At 36.2% G+C, this 19534-nt stretch overlaps 1 protein-coding gene across 1 annotated transcript; it reads right to left on the bottom strand.

The window, feature by feature from the left end:
* Positions 1-1317: 1317 nt before the first annotated feature.
* On the bottom strand, positions 1318-17975 carry LOC124632708 (periodic tryptophan protein 2 homolog). Its single transcript, XM_047167656.1, has 17 exons — positions 17799-17975; positions 17488-17600; positions 17160-17254; positions 16638-16766; positions 15964-16394; positions 15555-15729; positions 14967-15134; positions 14347-14599; positions 13782-13929; positions 13192-13383; positions 12679-12824; positions 12126-12273; positions 11584-11727; positions 11142-11251; positions 10337-10485; positions 9605-9812; positions 1318-1478 (listed from the first exon to the last, which is right to left on the bottom strand). Exons 1-17 carry the CDS (start codon positions 17814-17816, stop codon positions 1343-1345), a joined length of 2763 nt encoding a protein of 920 aa, XP_047023612.1. The 5' UTR covers positions 17817-17975; the 3' UTR covers positions 1318-1342.
* Between the last annotated feature and the right edge of the window lie 1559 nt (positions 17976-19534).

The raw sequence follows: 19534 nt of genomic DNA, 5'->3' as shown, positions 1-19534 counted from the left end.
TCTTAATAAAGCAAGGATCATGGGCGTAGCCACACTGGGGCAAGCTGGGGCACTTGCTCCACCCTGGGCCCTGGCTCTGACCTCTATGGTGTCTGATTAAACAATGTTTTTTTTACTAACTCGAGCGAGGGGGTTTTCGTATGGACGTAAATTGGGTGTGTCGTACCTAGTCTCCCCATTCATGAAAATGTATATTTGGGCGACATTTTACGTAGTTTTTGGTTTAAGTCCAATAAAAATTTCGCGCTCGCTTCGCTCGCGTATTCAGAAACTATATGCCCTTATTTTTACATTTGCCAACAAACAAAAAGTTAAGTACGTTTGGGCTAAACTTTACGTAATATTTGGTTTAAGTCCGATAAAAATTTCGCGCTCGCTTCGCTCGCGTATTCAAAAACTATGTCCTTATTTTTGCATTTCTCAACAAACAAAAAGTTAAGTACGTTTGGGCTAAATTTTACGTAATATTTGGTTTGAGTCCGATAAAAATTTCGCGCTCGCTTCGCTCGCGTATTCAGAAACTACATGCCCTTACTTTTGGCTTTTGTCCTGTGTGTGATTGTTTATTTTCTGTACCTGAAAATATAAACCTCTCAAATAAAGAGATTAACGGCTCAAGATACAAAAAATCGGAGGCCCCCCGCCCTCCCCCGGGGATAGGTTGACTGCTGCCCCACCCTGAGCCCAAAGCTGGCTACGCCCATTGCAAGGATGTAGAATGAGAAGCCTTAAGAGCTTAACGTTGGTTTTTTTTACGAGTATGCATTAACTTTTCCTACAACCTACCGAAAGATGTGTGAAATGATTTTGAAATCACCATTATAACTCAGAATCGGTGTAATATTTACAGGAAAATACAAATAGACATACGGAGCACCTAAATGAAATTCAGGGGCCGATTGATTAATAATACTTACATGAATCAATTAAAAAATAATTAGCTTTAAAATAAAAACACGATAATATAAAAACTAAACAATTTATTCGTCATTAATCAGAGTCTGAATCCCCCGTCCCCCTCCCGCTTGATTCATTATCACTATCCATTGCTTCATCGACTTCCATCTTAGGCGCCATACTGCCGACTGTCTTGATACAACGGATTGTGTATTTGTTGAAGTAGCAACTACAACTAACTTAACTACAAAACCTTAAATTTCTAGTTCTATAATGATATTGCCCCATCTCGAAAATGGTATCATAGTTATTTACAGGTAAGTTTAAGGAGGACCTAAGTGAAAATCAGTGCCCTTTAGGGGATTGATTTATTAGAAGCAGTGTCATACCTAAAAAGCTTTAAAATAAAACGCGATAATATAAAAACTAAACAATTTATTCTCTATCAATCAGAGTCTGAATCCCCCGTCCCCCGCCCGCTGGACTCGTTGTCGCTGTCCATTGCTTCATCGACTTCCATCTTAGGCGCCATACTGCCGACTGTCTTGATACAACGGATTGTGTACTTGTTGAAGTCGCAACTGTTGGCAAAGAAAATAGCATTAATTATATTTTGAACTACCTTCCACAACACGTGAATAAAAAGACTGGTGTATAAGGTATATTACTGCAAAGACTCTTTAAAGTCCATCAAGCAGTTATTGCGCAAAAGAGAAACAAACATCCATGTATTCATCCATCCATACACCAGTTTATGATATTAACTATAAATCGGTGTAGGCACCTTTAGACTTCGCTGTTGAATTCTGTTTCTTACCTCTGAACTATAAACTGGTATGAACAATGCATTACGAAGAAATAGGATGTAACAAGTAGAGTGGGTGAAAAACAACTGATATTTTGGTCTCCTAATCTACTAAGATCTTGTTATGTATCCAAATTTTTGTTAGATATCTACCTTGACTTAAGAACCTTGACTTTCTGGTTCTATGATTATGCTATTATTGTCGCATTTTTTCCATTTTAGAGCATATAAAACTTACACTCAGTACACTCAATTCTATGAGTGAGTGAGCATGAGTTCAAACCCATGACCTTACTATGCCAGTGTCATTGTCATGAGCATTAAATTGTTCAACGTTTTTATTAGAGGACGCGAAAATATTAAACACTAGCTGGTGCCCGCGACTTCGTCTGCGTAGGTTTAGTATTTCGAACAATATGTTTACAAATTGTAGCCTATGTGTTATTCTGATGTATAAGCTATATTATTGTAAAGTTTCATTAAAATTCAGTAGTTTTTGCGTGAAAGAGTAACAAACATCCATACATACAAACTTTCACGTTTATAATATTAGTAGGATGACGTAATCTGTGCTAGTTGCGTGAGAATACGGTCGTGCGAATTGCAATTAGGACCTAGTATAGTTAAATGTAATCAAGGTTAGAAAAACCACCTAAAATAAAGAAAATATCTTTTTTACAAAACTGGTGTTATTTTTTAACGAGACCCTTGAAGGGACCTATCGGAAAAATTTTCGTCTAAAATTTTTGTCTTATTTTGAGCACCTGAATATTGCGTGAACCCAAATGGTTTTTTTATTATATGGAACGATTTCGAATAAGTTCATTTGCAGAAAAAACATAAAAATGTAAGAAAAGCTATCGACTCTTTAAATATGTGATCTTGGAAAACAATTCACAAAAACCAGATCTGAACAGAGAATATCTAAGAACATACAAAGACTGGAAATAGCAAAACTGCACTCTATTCATTCATGATTTATAATGACATAAATCGTACGAAATAAATGGAAACCTTCTATTCTACTGAATGCACGGACAGGAATGCAGCAATTTATTATTCTTTTCAATAATGTACTATTGAATAGAATAATATGTATAGGTGATGGCTTCCTATAAATAGCTGGAGGTTTGAAAGAATTGGATTTGTTAAAAATGGACTTGAGTGAGGGGTTCAGATTAGTCAATACCGTCCTGTCATTGCGACTTTTCAGAATTTGCTTTATAAATAGCAAGGAATAAAAAAAGTAAATAAAGTTGATTATAATTGCCCATTCCAAAAAAATATAATTAGTTGCCCTTGTAGAAAAACGGGCAAGAAACTCGATGGCATAGTTACAATTGGATGTGTACCTATTAGTTTTTTCTCAAAGTGTAAAATGACGAGAATTTTAAGTAACCAACTACAAAACGTTCTTATCAACAAAGGTAGGTCCAGATGACTGATTGCAAGATACGGTGTCTACATGAGTATTATGTAGGTACTTAGATTTAGTACTTACGTACAAATGATAAACAGCTGATGTGCTTATCAGTGTATCAGATTTTTTATTTTTGTCTTTAGGAACACGACTTTCAGAACTACATACATAAATATATTTTTTGTCTAAGATATGACCGCATAATTTGGACAAAATAATTAGGGCTTTTATCATAAGAGTTGGTATTCTGCGAAATCAAAACCTCTACTTCCTTCTGTCTTATTGATACTTCTAAAAGTTTCATGTTTCGAACCGACTATAGTTCGGCCATTCAGAGAATGCGTTCCTGACACGTCGCGATTGAACTGACGACGTAATAACATTCATTGATTATTGATATAATAATGTTGTTTTAATGCTCCTCAATTGTTAAAACGGTAAACAACCAGCAAAAATATTTTTATCGTAACTGCAACGCCATTGCAAAGTTACGTCGTCAGTTCAATCGCGACGTGTCAGGAACGCATTCTCTGAATGGCCGAACTATAGTTATCATGTAGAAATTAGGCAGGTTTTCATTTAGTGCAGTATAAATAAAAGTGATAAATAATAAAACGCCACTTTTAAAACTCTAGAATGAATTATTAATTTAAGCCACTTCTCCATTCAGATATATTTTTTTCCATTTTGACGTTCTCAGACAGCTCTTACTAAGACTACTTATAAACGAGATTCACAGTGGATGCTAGCGACATTATTAAGTCTTTTAATCCTAGGTTTAATTTTAAATCCGGATTTGCATGCGAAAAACGGATGACACTTCTTTCATACTACTTTAAAAATGTAATTAATAAAAAATGCACTGTAGAGTAAAAATATAAAAATCTGTTGAGTTTTGATAGTTCACGCGAGGTAAGAAATCAGCTGATTTATATCACGTGCGAATTGGTTACACACGATTATGCTACACGCGATTTTTGGCCGATATAATAAGTTGGTAACAACGGAAGAATTTGACAAAGTTCTTAAAAGATTCGCATATTTCATTTAATTATACGAACCGCTGGATGAATATTGACGTAGTTTCTTTGGGAAGCGAGTAATACCGTTAGTGAAGCTATTTTGAAAATATGCATGACTTAAACAAAATTGATATTATTGAACACTTTAAAGCCCTTTAATAAAAACCTTTCAATATTTTCCAATGGTAAAAAATCTAATATTTTTTTATCTGACGCAGACAGAGAAAAATATTCACGTTATGTTATGACACCTCGTAAATTTTAGTATTTGCAAAACCTAGGTAGGTAAGCTTTCAATCTAGACTAGACATTTATCAATCTGATTTATGATAAATCGATTAAGGAAAGATTATTTATGTGTAAAAGTATGTTGATAATTTAGGAGTTATTAATTCTTAAATTGTATTATCATATCTTCAACATAAAACTACATACTGAGAAAAAACTTATCAAGCATAATATTGAAAAAACTATTAAAAAATCCGTTTCATTCAATATCACAACCGTTCATACAATCAAGCTAAGGATTGTCCACTAGCTTGCCTATCTTTTGTATTCAGTATGCACCCAGGCTTAGCTTTCTAAAGTAGCCTTACATAAGGGTAAATACAGACGGTCGGCAAAGACCCCAGTATTAAATCCCATTGTTTGACGTCCCACGGGAACTTTCGTATTACAACTAGAAATTGTCTTTCTTTGACGAAACAGCTGTGCAACGACATGTTATATTGCATGGAGATCGGTTTTTTGAAAGGTGAATGACTTGGGCAATCCTTTGGATTTCTTTTCTATACATATAATAAATCTGTAGAAAAGTAATTTTTGTACATTGAAGAAATTGACAAAAAAAATAGCCAGCATGTTAAAGGATAACTAACAGAACCCATTTCCATCATTTTTGTCATTTTTGTCTGTTTGTCTGTTTGTCTGTTTGTCTGTTTGTCTGTTTATCTGTTTGTTTGTTCGGGATTCACGTAAAATCTACGAATTAAATGCAGACAATGCTTATATACAAAAATTCTACGTAACTTGGGGTATTACTTAGTTTTTGTTTCATCGAAATCGATTCACTCTATCAAAAGATATGATTAATTTTGTGAATTCAAGATGTAAAATACTACGACACGCAATCTATTTGTCAAAACTGTACATTTGAATGTTGTACTTATATTAGTTGATCGGCCTATTATTAATCTTTACACAGAAAATCACACCTTTATAAGTAACTTCGGAAGAAAAAAAAAAAATGAAAATTTTGTTTAGCCAAGGTTAAAGTAGCTCCATCTGTGCTAAATCTGTGGTAAATAAAATACATCAAATTTGTCAAAGGAGCGAGGTGGTAAATGACAATATCACCATACATTCTTTATAGAGGACTATTATTTCAACAGATGGAGTTGTGTATTTTCCGTATTTCACCATATTTTAACACGTAGTGTAATTTTTCGATAGACATTTCAATAGTGTTTGTCAGTTTGCCGTGCCACATCAAAATCCAACTATAATTATTACCTTGATGAAAAGAAAATTAATAGTTCTCAGCCAAATTTAAAACGGTGCCATCTAAATTATTTTTTGAACATTATGTCAAAAATGATGACTTTAGTGGAACAATTAATTATCATTTAAAGTTACAGATGGAGTTCATATCAGGATTTTTTCATAAACATAGTTTAGCTTATCTTCCACTAATGTGGTGGCCTTAAAACAAATTACTTTGAGTGAGTAGTATTAAGTAGACCTCAATTATTTTTTCTGGTGCAAAATATGTAAACTTAATCCTAGAAGAAATGAGGATCTATCTCTCGCAAGCGCTGCTAAGCGTGAGGAAGGTAATGTAGGATTCTGTAGCTTTAAAAACAAGCCCAGATACAAAGTGCAGATAAGAAATGGGAGCTCTCTCTATTTAATACCATACACACGTAAAATGCTTTATGCGTCTGAAAACGTACAAATTACGCGCCGCATACCAGAGACATGCTTACTTTCAACTTCTGATCGCAAATACACTGTTCACGATTACGAACAGTCTCAGTAAGACCCGAGCCAAGTCTAAAAACCCTAAAAAACACCTTTTATATAAAACTACGTTTGATGTCATTTAATCACAAAGACAGAATTGTTCTCTGTTGCAAATCCTATCCACCTATATCCTATCCTAATCCAGAATGCATTGCAGGTGTGCATTGCACAAAAACCAATGGTATCCTATTCGAGAAGTCAAAAGAGTTGACCTGCCAACGTCAGCTTCTGCGCTAAGCAAGTGTTCTTAATAGTACCATCAGAATTACATTCATCGTTGAATGAGGTGAATAAATTTTCAGAAACCACAATAACAGTAGTAGCCAAAGCGTATTATCGCTTCATAGAGCTCTGATTGGCCCCAGGTGACCAAGTCAGGTCTGATTTGTTCGTTCATCAGATCTTTAAAAGTGTTTGGGTGGATAATTACTGTCGTGCTGTTTACGTGTGACACAAAATATGGTATATAAACGTCCTCCGCTAGAGCGAAATTTTCCCGGTGTGCGGTAGTGACGCACAGTATACAACACTTATGTTTCTTTTGATTTGCTGGCTCTACCAAGAAATGACAAATTGCGAGCGTACATTCTGAAAATCTTGGCAAAACTACAGGTTTCAAGTACGAACACATGAAGTGGACTCTCACAGATACGTACATTTTGCCTATTCGTGAACTAATGCAAACATTTCGGTGGAGTCCCGGCTTAGGCCTCCCCCACATTAGGCGTGCGCGATCCTCGGGCGTGTGAGTAGCGCGGGCGCCGCGCGTGTGTCGCGAGCGCGTTGCGTGAGCGTCGCGTTTTGCTGCCCTGCGGCATTTGCAGCGCGCTCGCGGCGCGCACGCGCCGCTCTCCTTGACGTTTAACTGCTAAGGCGTTTAGCGGGCGGCGGGGATAGCAGGCGAAGGGGTAAGAACGCAACTCGAGCGCCGCGTGCTCGCCGCGAGCGCGTCGCTTGCACTCTTCACACATGCCGCAGGGCAGCAAAACGCGACGTTCACGCAGCGCGCTCGCGACGTCCGCGCTACTCACACGCCCGAAGATCGCGCACGCCTAATGTGTGGTCAGCCTTACCATGAGTAAGTGAAACTATCCTACCCTATGCGCCTGCTGATGATGATGACTCATTTTATCATCCATCCAGCTATTCCCCAACTATGTTGGTGTTGGCTTCCAGTCACCGAATCTGTTTGAGTACCAATATTTTGCTTGGAGCGACTACCTATCTACCTATCTTTAATCCAGTCAACTACACAAGACGATATCCATGGTAAGACTGACAGACTTTCTGGCTTCTGATTAGTCGCAGCAGCTGCAGAAAATGTACAAATGACAGCTTTGTCAGACTCAAAGCATGTAGAAATATATTTATTTGATTATAGCTGTTTCCTGTGAAAATTACTTACGCACCATATACGTAATAATTTTCCAAATTGGCTGAACAACGTCACAAACTTTACTTCTTTTGTTTAGATAAATGGTCACATCCACAACACAACCTTGATCAATGAATCTATGCGACTGCTAAGTGCTAATCCTAATTATACTGTCACGTGAAAGAATGCACCTACGGGATAAGTAGTATTTTGACGATTCTATATTGCCCACGCAGACGAAGTTGCGGGCAACAGCTAGTCTAGAATAAAAGTATAAAATTGGCTGTGGGTTGTGTGTGAGTCTCGAGAGATATATCGGAAAATTCATAATTGTATTTCTACAAAATGGTCATTTGTATTTTTGGTAATAGTTTATGCAGAGTGGAGGTCAGATAGGCAATCGCTCTATGTAAAACACTGTTACTCAGCTGCATCTCGTAAGGCTGGAAGCCGACCCCAACGTAGTTGGAGAAAGGGTAGGCAAATGGCAGATGATGGTAAGTATTCGTAGCTCATCTCATCTCTGATATCGATTGAATTTCAATGACCATATAATGTAAGGTACACATTATTTTTACATACGTTATCCAATTAACAAAGATGACGTCTTTTAAAGGAACTTTTCAAGCCAATCAACTAAAGATTTAACTTTAGACTTTTTTAACTTTACATGCCCATAGGAAAAATCATTTCCGCAGCATCAACATCATAGTCGGCTACCAAATATTTAGCAGTAACCTTGAGACGTTATCGTGCGCTATCGTACTCTTGACCTGGAAACCGTCACGATTGCTCACGAATGATTTATTGGTCTTACAATGTGATCGCACATGTGTTAAGTTATGTAAAGAAAGGTGGGCAAAAAAATCTTTTAATATGTGTCTTTAGCGAAATGAGTACCTATATGTAGATGTTTTATCTCAAGAAAGCGGTTGAGCCATACTTTTGTGAGTGTAAATAAATGAATATTGCATGCGTAAGTTCGGGAACGCTCAGTAGGTAGTGGCCGAGTCGCCGACTCATACATAGACATACAAAGAACTTACATGTACATATATTTACACTGCAAGTATGGATAAAACATCTCAAACTATTTTGTTGTCTTAAGAACTTATTTATTGATACTATACTAAATGCTAATGCTAAATTAAGTACGTGCTTCTGTCACTTGCAGGATTGCTTAGATTCAAGGAAGGATGATGAATCTTTTCTATCCGGGTACGTAAACTCCAAAAAATCCGGAAATGACATCAACAACAAATACTGTAGAATCGATTCAATTGGTAAATACAAAATGTAAACTCATCATCATCATCATCATCATCAGCCTATCGCAGTCCACTGCTGGACATAGGCAATGTAAACTCACCACGACTTAATTAACAAAACCGTAATGACACTATAAATGAGGTTTAAAATAACTCGCGGTCACACGAAACGTGATTTACAACCACATTTTGTCACACCTCGGTTTTGGTAGCATAATTAATTAATTTAACCCTGTTATTTTAACCAATAATTAGTGTTGTTTGAACATCCCTTTTGTGGGTTGTAAATGATTATTAATAATGTTTTGTTTACTTTTTTAACCGACTTAAGTGACTATTTGTCTTTCATTTGTTTTCAGAAAGATTGTCAGTAACTGGTTTTTAGGTTTTTACGTCGCTAAAAGTCAATAGCTGGCGTTAAAGTAGTTCATCCTAATGATGTTTTATAAACGCCAAAAATTGTATGTTGTACATACATACAAAGTTTGTTCCTCTTTCAGGCAAAAATTATGGGATGAGTTTTAATGAAACTTAGCAAGAAACATGCCTATCAGAATACCACTTTTCAGGGGAAGAAGAAATGCATTCGAGACGCGGGTGGAACCGCGATTGAAGGCTATTTGCTCTATATATGTAAAGCAGCCATTTTGATGAGAGTTTTGTACGATAGAACGAGTAGGTAGCGTAGTAATTAACGATACACTTCGTCTCATCCAATTAATTTTGTATGTAACGATTATAATCCCTTATACCTACTTAAAAATAAATTGAACATATAATAAAAAATCTACTTACATCTTACTAATCTGCGAGTACTTCACAGTCAGAACCTTTTCTAAAGCCAGTAACACACTGGGCGGGAACTTGCGTTTCTTCACGGAAACGATGGCTTTTACCCATAGTAACAAGTGTTCTAGATGCCGACTATCTTCCAGCAGTCGGGCTATGGAACTTAGGAGACGATCTGCGTAGTCATCGTCGAGATTCGCTACTGTTAAGTTTACTGTGGGAAAAAAACAATTAATTTATGACATTGTTTAATTCATTGTAAGTGGCTAAGTAAAACCCACATGGATCGGGAATCGGGTCAAAATGCTTGGCCCGGTCGCTACATGGATGGAAGTTTCTTCGAAAGGTAAGTTAAATTGTTGGTCACGGTTGTCATTGAACATGTTACGGGTAGTCAGAAACCAGCAAGTCTGACAACCAATTTTTGCAAGGGATATCAGTTTGCCAAGATAATTGGGTCGTGGCCATTAGATTGGCAGTCTTTCCATATAGCCCTAAAAACTATCGCCATCATATAGTAGAGAAAAGGATAGGCAGATGTCAAAGTCAAAGTCTTATTAAAGCAACCTAATAAGATTAGAACTTTTTAACGTCAAAATTACAAAAATGACAGCACCCCCAAAACGCCCCCTTTTTACCACTTCCTATGTGTTTTTGCCGGGAAGAAGAAGTGGCGCAACAAACTCCCCAGCAACACATGTCTGTTTGTGGGTTAGATGTACTTTCAACATTACTCACTATCATTAGCAGGCACAGCTTCCAAGCACTGTTGTATGACGGTATGCTCGTTGAGTTGTAGCGCGATGACGAGCGCGGAGCCCCACGCCGCCTGCGACAGTTGCTGTTTCACTGCGTAGGGGGTTGAACCGGCTTCTAGACGATATGGCCTGAGGAAGAAAGTATTGTATTAGATTAAATAAATTTTAATCATCATCATTTATTTGGGATCAGAGCAGCATGTTTTTTATTTCCATACTCTTCTTTTTTAATATTCACTCATCCTCCGAGCCTTTTCCCAATCATGTTGGGGTCAGCTTCCAGTCTAACCGGATTCAGCTGAGTACCAGTGCTTTACAAGAAGCGACTGCCTATCTGACCTCCTCAACCCAGTAACCCGGGCAACCCGATACCCCTTGGTTAGACTGGTGTCAGACTTACTGGCTTCTGACTACCCGTAACGACTGTCAAGGATGTTCAATGACAGCCGGGACCTACAGTTTAACGTGCCATCCGAAACACAGTCAATGGTGTCTAAGATATACTTAGAAAGTACATACAAACTTAGAAAAGTTGCATTGGTACTTGCCTGACCTGGGACCTTTTTTAATATTCACTAATATAATATTTTAATATTATTAGCTGACTGTTTTTAGCGACCGGAATAAAATACATCCTGTTTTCCCCGGGGGGATAGTGTAGCTTCCAAACAGTAAAATAAATGTTGACTGTAATTTTCTTGGTTTTAATTTTTTTAAGGCGCAAACAAAGAAAACTTATCTTGCTTGATCTTTAAAATATTAGTGTTTAAGTATAGATTAAATACCTGAATGTGCCATCGATGCCAGCATTCTGACTGTATATGAGCAGACCTTCTGTAGCAGCGACAGCAAAACTGTCACCCGTCGGTGAAAACCGCACGCAGTGGACTCGGACCTTTATTAATAATGAAATAGTTTAAATAAATTAAACAGAATCATGTTTTATTGATAAAAAAAAAAAACATTTAAATTATATTAACTGCTACTGACACTATTTTGAAAAACTATATTTTTAATTCATAATAGCAAAAAGTTATGGCGAAAGTCGGAAAAAACGTACTAGAAATACCATACTTACTGTATTATCAAGTTTTTATAAGGAAGAACAAAAGCGTCCAGAAAGGTGTAAGTAAAATAGGTAATCCGACCCCAAATAAAATTGGGATAAGGGCAGGAGGATGATGATAAAATAAATTAATAGTTGATTGCTTATTAAATATTCCATACCTCAGGTTTAACCTTCCTGTCGGCCATATCCCCCGCCTTGACCCCGGGCAGCCTCACGCTGACGTCGCCTCCCTCCAAGTCCCCTCTCTCCTCGATCAGCGCCATGTTGCCGAACTCCGTCATCAGACGACGGTTTATGAAGTCCTGGTAACAGATACAAGAAGTTATGAAAAATAAGTGAAAATAATAGAAACTTAACAAAGATTTTTAGCGCTGTTTGGTAGAAATGCAATGGTATGGAAATCGTCACGTTAAATGTACTCTGGTCACCTTCTATTTAATATGATGGATGAAATAAAAATAAACGCTTATAATGACGTCATCGATATTTTATATAAAAAAAACTGATCGCATTATTCTTGTCTAATATCATAGATTTGCTCTCTATTTTTTCATTATTATTCACATTCTTATCTGATCGTCGGACTACATAAGTAGAATACCTGGGGTAAAAACCTGGATCAGTCTGTCTAAAAGTACAGAAATATTCGACTTTTCACAATTTTAACACTTAAATACAATACAATAAGGTCGAAACTCACATTAACAGCATCGAGCGATCTATTCTGCGTGATAACGAACTTCTTGATAAGTATAGCTTCTCTAACACTGTATAAACACACGTGTTTGGAGTTACCGCCTCCTAATATGCACGTGCCATCCGCTGAGTAGCATATTGTTGTGAATGCTCTGGAAATAAAGGAGTTTTATTAAAAAAGAGACTGGTTTACATAAAATTTTTTTAAATCAAATCCTGCTGTTCTTTTATTTAGATAGCTTTCTCCTGCGGATTTACCCGTGTCTCCAGGTACATAACTAATGTCCCCACCCGGATAAAAAGTGGTATATAGCCTTCCTCAGAACAAAGGTTATCTAACACTAAAATAATTTTTCAAATCGGTCAGTGGTTTCAATCGGTCCACATTCAAGTTAACAAACCCTTTCTTCATACATTATTTTTATTTTCTTGAAAGGACTACCGATTCATGAGGATGTTTCAGGTACGTAGGTACAACATTTGTTCACATACTTTAATTTACTAAGCTTTGTACCTACTAAGTTTTATACGAAGATAATAAAGAACCTATCCCTTACTTAGTCTTAATCATTTTCTCAGGAGTAATAAGATCGGTTTCCGCTCTCCCGGAGCCGAGGTCGTTCCTGCCTTCGATGCTGCCCGTCTGGTCGCCGGTCTTCGTGTTGAAGAATGTTATATTGCCGTCTAACGTTGATACTGCAATCTGATGGGTAAAGACAAAAATATGTGTTAAAAGTGGAATGATTTCTCGAATAATAATAATTATTTCGTTTTAATATGTCTGATTACAGTTAAGGCTCAAAATCACTAAAATCAAAAGGTGTTCTTAAAACAACTGTTTAATAATTTTGACTTGAAATTTTCAAAATAAACAAAATTGTTAAAAAAACAGACGTTTATATTGTTTGTGGAAAATTGAAAAGATTCATAGTAAACAGTTATTTAAAGAAAACTGTCATACTTATGTTGTAGGGTAAAGCCTTAATTCTTTATACTGCATAACATTACGTTTTGTACATAAGCATGCACAAAACATAGGTGAATTATTCATTTATCTTAATATATGTTACCTCTTCCCCATCAGGTCTGAACACAACTTGCAGGGCGTCAGACGTCAGTTGTACAGTCTCGCAGTCAGCGCTGGTCTCTATGCAGTTCCATATCCTGATGGTTTTGTCCCAACTAGCTGATACTAGGCGGGAACTGGCTAATGTGGGGCTGAAGGTAATGCTGGATACTGGGGCTTCGTGACCGCCTAGTACCTGGAAGTGGGAAGATAGAATTGTAGGGGTTTTTGGTGGAATTTGGTTGGTGTTTCGGGTCATGTGGGGAATAATAAACTATGTACTTTATTTTCAAAAAAACTCACTTGACTAAAAAGAGATGGTAAGCACTCTTTGAATTAAAAAACTCCCGCCCTGCACTATTTCATACATATTTGTTTTGGTAAGAAGGGGTGTATAATTCTATTTCTAACACCTAAGCAAATTTTGATTGAGACTTTTTTTTGTTAAACCAATACCGCAGGAGGCTGACCCTTTTATTTTTATGTATTTTTGTTACATATAAAAATTCTGAAAAAAGCATCGCTAAACTGTCGCAATTCAATCTTTCCATAAATAAATATTTTTTTAAATGCAACAATACATATAATACTCACATCTAATAACTTGCCAAACTTGATGGACCACAGGAATATCTCGAAGACATCCTGTCCGCCCGCCGCACACAGCTCGCTACTAGCATCCAGGGCTACGCAGCTGAACTGCACCAGGCTCGGGGATGTTAGCGTGCGGAAGTTACGGTACCTGGGGAATTCAACCTTATTGTTAGAGACGTAAGGTTGCATATAGGAAAACATGTGAATGTAATGGGGAAATGCGGTATTTTTGAATTTAGACCTTATCTATAGGGCTTTAAGGTAGGAATGGTACTTATGTTCTTGGTGAGGTAGTCAAAGATACGATATGTAATTTGTGTTTGATTTGTGGGGTAGTAAGGTTGGCAATATCGTTAGAGTATTGCAGTAATTTTGTTGTGCATACTTTGAAACGAGATTTTATGGGTGATTTTTATATAATAAATGATGGAAACACAAATTAATTTCTAATCGTATCTAACCCCTCGAAATGGACTTCCAACAATTTTCAAAGTTTTTATGTTTATAAAGTTTTTATAAATGATTTTTTTTTCAATAAAAATATTAAGTAACCAAAATCACTTACCTAGTCAAATCATAGCACCTAACCGTCCCATCCAGACTAGCAGACACAAAGAACTTCTTATTAGCACTGAACGTTATACTGGTGACAGTAGACTTATGTTCACTGAACGTCACAAAACAGAAACCATTGGTCGTGTTCCACACTTTGACTTTCCCATCGTACCCTCCGGTGACTATGTACAGTCCGTCCGGGGAGTAGGAGAGGCAGGTCATGTCGAGGGAGTGGCCTTGCTGCTTCATTACGTATTGTTCACCTGGAAATTTGTTTTAAGGTGTAGGTTTTAGGGTTGAATTGAGGCTGTTTGGGGAAATGGAATATGGTGGTAAAGGGTTTAGAGTTGAGTTTAGATTGATACTTAATGTGCGATAGGAGAGAACAACCATCTATTGGGCCAATTTATAAAAAAACTGTTGAAAAGCTGGACTAGCCATACATTTTACCCACACGCGGGAAGAAGTGTACCTGGACGCGTGAGAAACAGCAATTTGAATATGCAATAATTAATTATTTCACATTACTGTAAAGGATTTCCTTGTATGTTATTTTTTTAGGCTTATCGTTTCAGTTTTGAAAAGTACTTAAAAAGTAAATATTAGTATTAAAAAGTATAAAATACTTACTCTGCCACTCCCAAACCAGCAGCTGCCCGATATTAGGGCATCCGAAAGCTATCCAATCACCAGGGGATGATATTGCTATACTGCTGATCCTGTGTTCTGATATACTGAGCGTATGTATCAGATTCACGTCCGGCATCTCGTGGAGGAAGAATATACCCGTGGAGAAACCTGGAATATTGACATTTCAGTGTTAATGTTAGAATATAAGGTAGATTTGTTTTTTAGGTTGCAAGAAAGTAAATATGATGCTCAATGAGGATGATGTAAATAACTATCAGTCGCAAGAGTCGATCGATTGTAAGGTCAAGCAAAGTTTGGCGTGGTCAATCTGTGTATTATTGATGACCATCATTTCATGACGAGTTTGTTAAGGTTTCGGAGAGCACGTTAAATTGTTGGGCTGTCATTTGAATATATCTGGTATTTATTACAGGTAATCAGAAGCTGGGAAGTCTGTTTGACAACCAGTCTTACAAAGTGGTATTAACTTGCTTGTGTAACCAGAGTGAGAAGGTCAAATAAGTAGTCACTACATTTAAAACTCCAATAGGCAGATGATGTAAAAAAAATTATATATATAATACATACCTGTTACCAACATCTTGGTCTCCCTATGATACTGAGCAGCAGTCAGTTTAACCTTATGATGAGCCATCCTTATGTCATCTCCTATGTAATATCGGCCTAACTTCTTGTATAAGAGTTTCTTAATATCTTCTGTTTTAATCTCTTTTTCTGTGGGATCTTCCTCTTCTTCGCTTTCCTGAAATTCATTTGAGAATGAGACTTAATTATGTCAAATCTGATTTCGGACAAACAAAGGCAAGTAAAAAGTAAATTATTTCCTGTGTTGAATTATTATTAATTGGCACTATCGCACAAAAGTATTTTTTTAAATCGTCATTTTGATTTTGACATAGATTACAGTAGATCTATCGGGACAGCTTGCTCTTTTTTGTACTACTCCTAATATTTAATGCATGTTAAAAATACTTACATATTCCTTATCCTTTTCCACAACAGCTTTCTCATCAATCTCGTCCTCACTCTCCTCATCCTTAGCCATCTTACGTTTCTTACGATGAGAAATCTGAACATCGGAGACCACTAGATCATCCATATCAATACTGGCTTCCCACAAACAAACTTGCCCGTTCCTACTGACAGTTATTAAATCCAAACTCTTCCTTTCAAAGAAAACCCCAACTACTTTATCCGTATGACCACTTAAAGAGTACATGCTTAAGTTGTCTAAGTAATCAACAGTATAAATCTTAGTTGTTGTGTCTTTGGAGCCCACGGCCAGGAGTTTGGAGCATGGAGACCAGTCGAGACAAGTGACTTCGTCCCTCGACTTCTTGAAGACACGCTTCATAACGAATGAACGGAATTCTCCCGTGAATGTGCATGGTGCTGTCATTATGAATACTGGAATGGAAAATTATTGTTGTTTATGACGAAAATAGTTATGAAAATTATTTATTTATATTGGCACAGTAAAATGAAATATCTGAATTCCAACCCTAAAATTTTACCCCTGACTGCATTTTTATTGTAATTCTTATGGAAACTATGTATTGCTCTACCATGCCGTTTCTTCTCTTTCTCCTATGTGATTTATTTTTATTGGAAGACCAATAATTAAAATCCGAGAGTGAAACCAGTAATTACCTATATCATCACAGCAAGCTGCAAAATATTTTCCATCAGGACTGAACTTGACCGAGTTGACTTGCTGTTTAAACTTATACCGGTGTATTACTGTACAAGTGAGTAAGCTGATCATCTGGGCTTCACCCTCTGAAAGAATTGATTTTGAATGTTATAATATAATGTAAGTTATATCTGTAAGACTCACCATTTATCCTCTTGTCCTTATACCAATATTATTTGAGGTGAGCCTGTATAACTCATAGAGTCTGATGATAATTCTTTACTTACCATCAGACTCTATTCTATTACAATCAGAGTACATGAATCAATACTGAATAAATATTTTTATATATCTAAGTTTTATTGTCTTCAGAAATGATGAGGATGTTAATTTGACTTTAAGACTAAAATTTGTGTCTCACATGCTGGTATCGTCTGTTTATTCTTTAATTTCACGAATTTGTGCATCTGAGGTGACTTGATCGGATTGAGAATAATCTGAAAATACTCAACAATAAGCATGTGTACTATGATACATACTTTCATTAACTGCCAACAATGTAGATCCATTGGGGGACACATCTATAGCTGTGTAATTATAGTAGCTTTCAAATGATAATGTGTTGCTTTTGTTTCTGGAAAAATAAAAGATTAGATTTGAGAGTATTTTTCTAAAGACATGGCTTAAGCCTGACTTGGCTTCAAAACCTAAGATATGTACATAAATATTTAGCACATTGATTTTACATAAGTAACTGTTCTTAAGTAGAACTACAAGACATAATCTACAAGTGTGCCAAGTTACATCAAAATCTGTGGAGTATTGTACTATTTATAATGAAATAATTAATGTATCATTTAGACTTACTGTTTTAAGTTATAGACTGTTATCTTATTTCCTACGGGACTTATGACGCAGTTTCCATCAGCCGTGAACAAAATATCTCCTCTCCGGTATACGGTTCCCAGTAAATTTTGAAACTGAAATAAAAAGGTTATGTATCAAAACATTACATGTTATTTTTAAGGCTGCTTATTACCGAGTCCAATATATACACCCAACAACATAATTTGATAGATCACAGTACGTTTTATTGAAAATAATAGAGTGTTTTTGTTTAATTGTTATAAATAAACACCGCAACAAAATAAACTTTAGTATTTATTTTTTCTTTATACCTTGTAATGAAACTTCATTGTGAAGAATTTAAGAATGCAATAACAATGTTCAATTTTTTCTCATAGAAGCTATTATCACTATTTGTATCACTTTTAATTCAAAATATTTGTTACTTCGACCCAAACTTTGAAAAAGCATGGGCAGCGCGCAACGTGAGGAAATCTGACTTTGGCAGAAATTTGACAGCACAACAATAATAAAAGGAACTGTCAAAACTTTGAAAACATATTTCTAAAAATGTTTAGTTCATTAGCATCAGAGCAAGATAGCTCTATACGAAGTCGTACAGGCTAACAAAAGACAACATAAATCAAATCACGTGATATTTCAAGTTTACGTGTCCATTCGGATACATTTCAAAGCTTTCATGTTTAACGGCGTTATTTCAAAACGTAGACACTCACAACCTTTGGACGTGTATCCAAACTTGTCTTTCATTTTCCGTCCGCTCTGCTTTTGTGACAGCGAAATGATACCTCATGTTTAAAACGCTGTTTCTTCCACCACAATTAAATTTTGCGCGAAACTAAAAGCATTTAAAAATTTATAATCATCTCTTATGATTTTAGTTGAATTTCTAAGAATACTTTATGTTGCAAATGTACTAAGTACAGCAGATGATTGCATATTAATTCTCAACAAACTTTATTCAATTTTAAGGTAATATATAATTTTAAGATGTTAAAATAATAAAAATGCCCTCCTAGCTGGTTTTCGGCCTTGGCGGTAGTTCCCTTCTAAGAAGATAAGCTATATTCCGCGTAGGCCAACGAAGGGCACGTTATAGTTCACAAACATTTGCGCAAACGCAGGTTCAGTCTCATAGCTCAAGGGTACGGCAATGTGGAACAACCGGATAAAGATCAGGCGCAGGGCAGAAAGGATCATGCCCATATTAGTATGGAGTCAAAAGTCAGCAACGCAATGCAATGCCCAAATTCCAGTTTTATGTCATACGATAGCTTTATAGCCATATTTGTAAGATATTTAGATTTAATATTATATAAAGCACCGATTCAAAAGATATTGGACATTAAACATGATAACTTCCCACTGGGTTTTTATACATTTTATCGTTTATGGACAGCATTGCTATTAGTTTTTCACTAGGAACTTCATGATCATCATGAATTCATGATTTAATTGTATGTTATTAGATAAACATGTTAGTCGTTTGAATATATTGTATACATTAAATGAATATATACATGGGCCAAAGGACGAGATTCCAGACCGTAATAAATAAAGCATGATTGAAACGATGTCATGTACTGCAATATCAACAAGAATGTCTTATTTTTTAACCGGTGCTTTTTAAGACTTCAAATTATCATCATAATTCTAGTTTTTATTTAATAGGGCTATCTTGTAATATACTTTCTCTGGGCGTTACTGGGGCACAGATGGGCATGGTCCTTTTCGCTTTTGCTCTCTGATGCACGGCTGTATAAATCACCAACTCTTTAATCATTTTCTACTTGCTCATAATGCGCACAAGAGAGTGCATAGATCACAGGGCAGGGCATTATTTGCAGAAAATGACAAACCTCCGTGTCCATAGAGGCTTTTTTAAAGATGATAGGGGTACTAAATCTAATATTAAATGGCTTAAAGATTGCAGTGAACTTAGGGCAAATGTAATGCACACTGGGCCATTTAGAAATTCTAATCGCACAAAAAGTGTTTGTTGATACATTGCCCATCAAGACTGAATATATGTTACATATACCAAAAT

The sequence above is a fragment of the Helicoverpa zea genome, chromosome 8 (genome assembly GCF_022581195.2).
Source record: "Helicoverpa zea isolate HzStark_Cry1AcR chromosome 8, ilHelZeax1.1, whole genome shotgun sequence".
In the NCBI taxonomy this organism is placed as follows: Eukaryota; Metazoa; Arthropoda; class Insecta; order Lepidoptera; family Noctuidae; genus Helicoverpa; species Helicoverpa zea.
Note: the sequence above shows the minus strand (reverse complement) of the source record. Positions and strands in the feature narration are given on the sequence as shown.

Coding starts and splice junctions, on each gene's coding strand:
- LOC124632708 (XM_047167656.1), bottom strand. Junction 15,135..15,554: donor GACCAAGATGTTGGTAACAG/GTATGTATTATA, acceptor TCAATATTCCAG/GTTTCTCCACGGGTATATTC. Junction 14,600..14,966: donor GCTGGTTTGGGAGTGGCAGA/GTAAGTATTTTA, acceptor ACAAATTTCCAG/GTGAACAATACGTAATGAAG.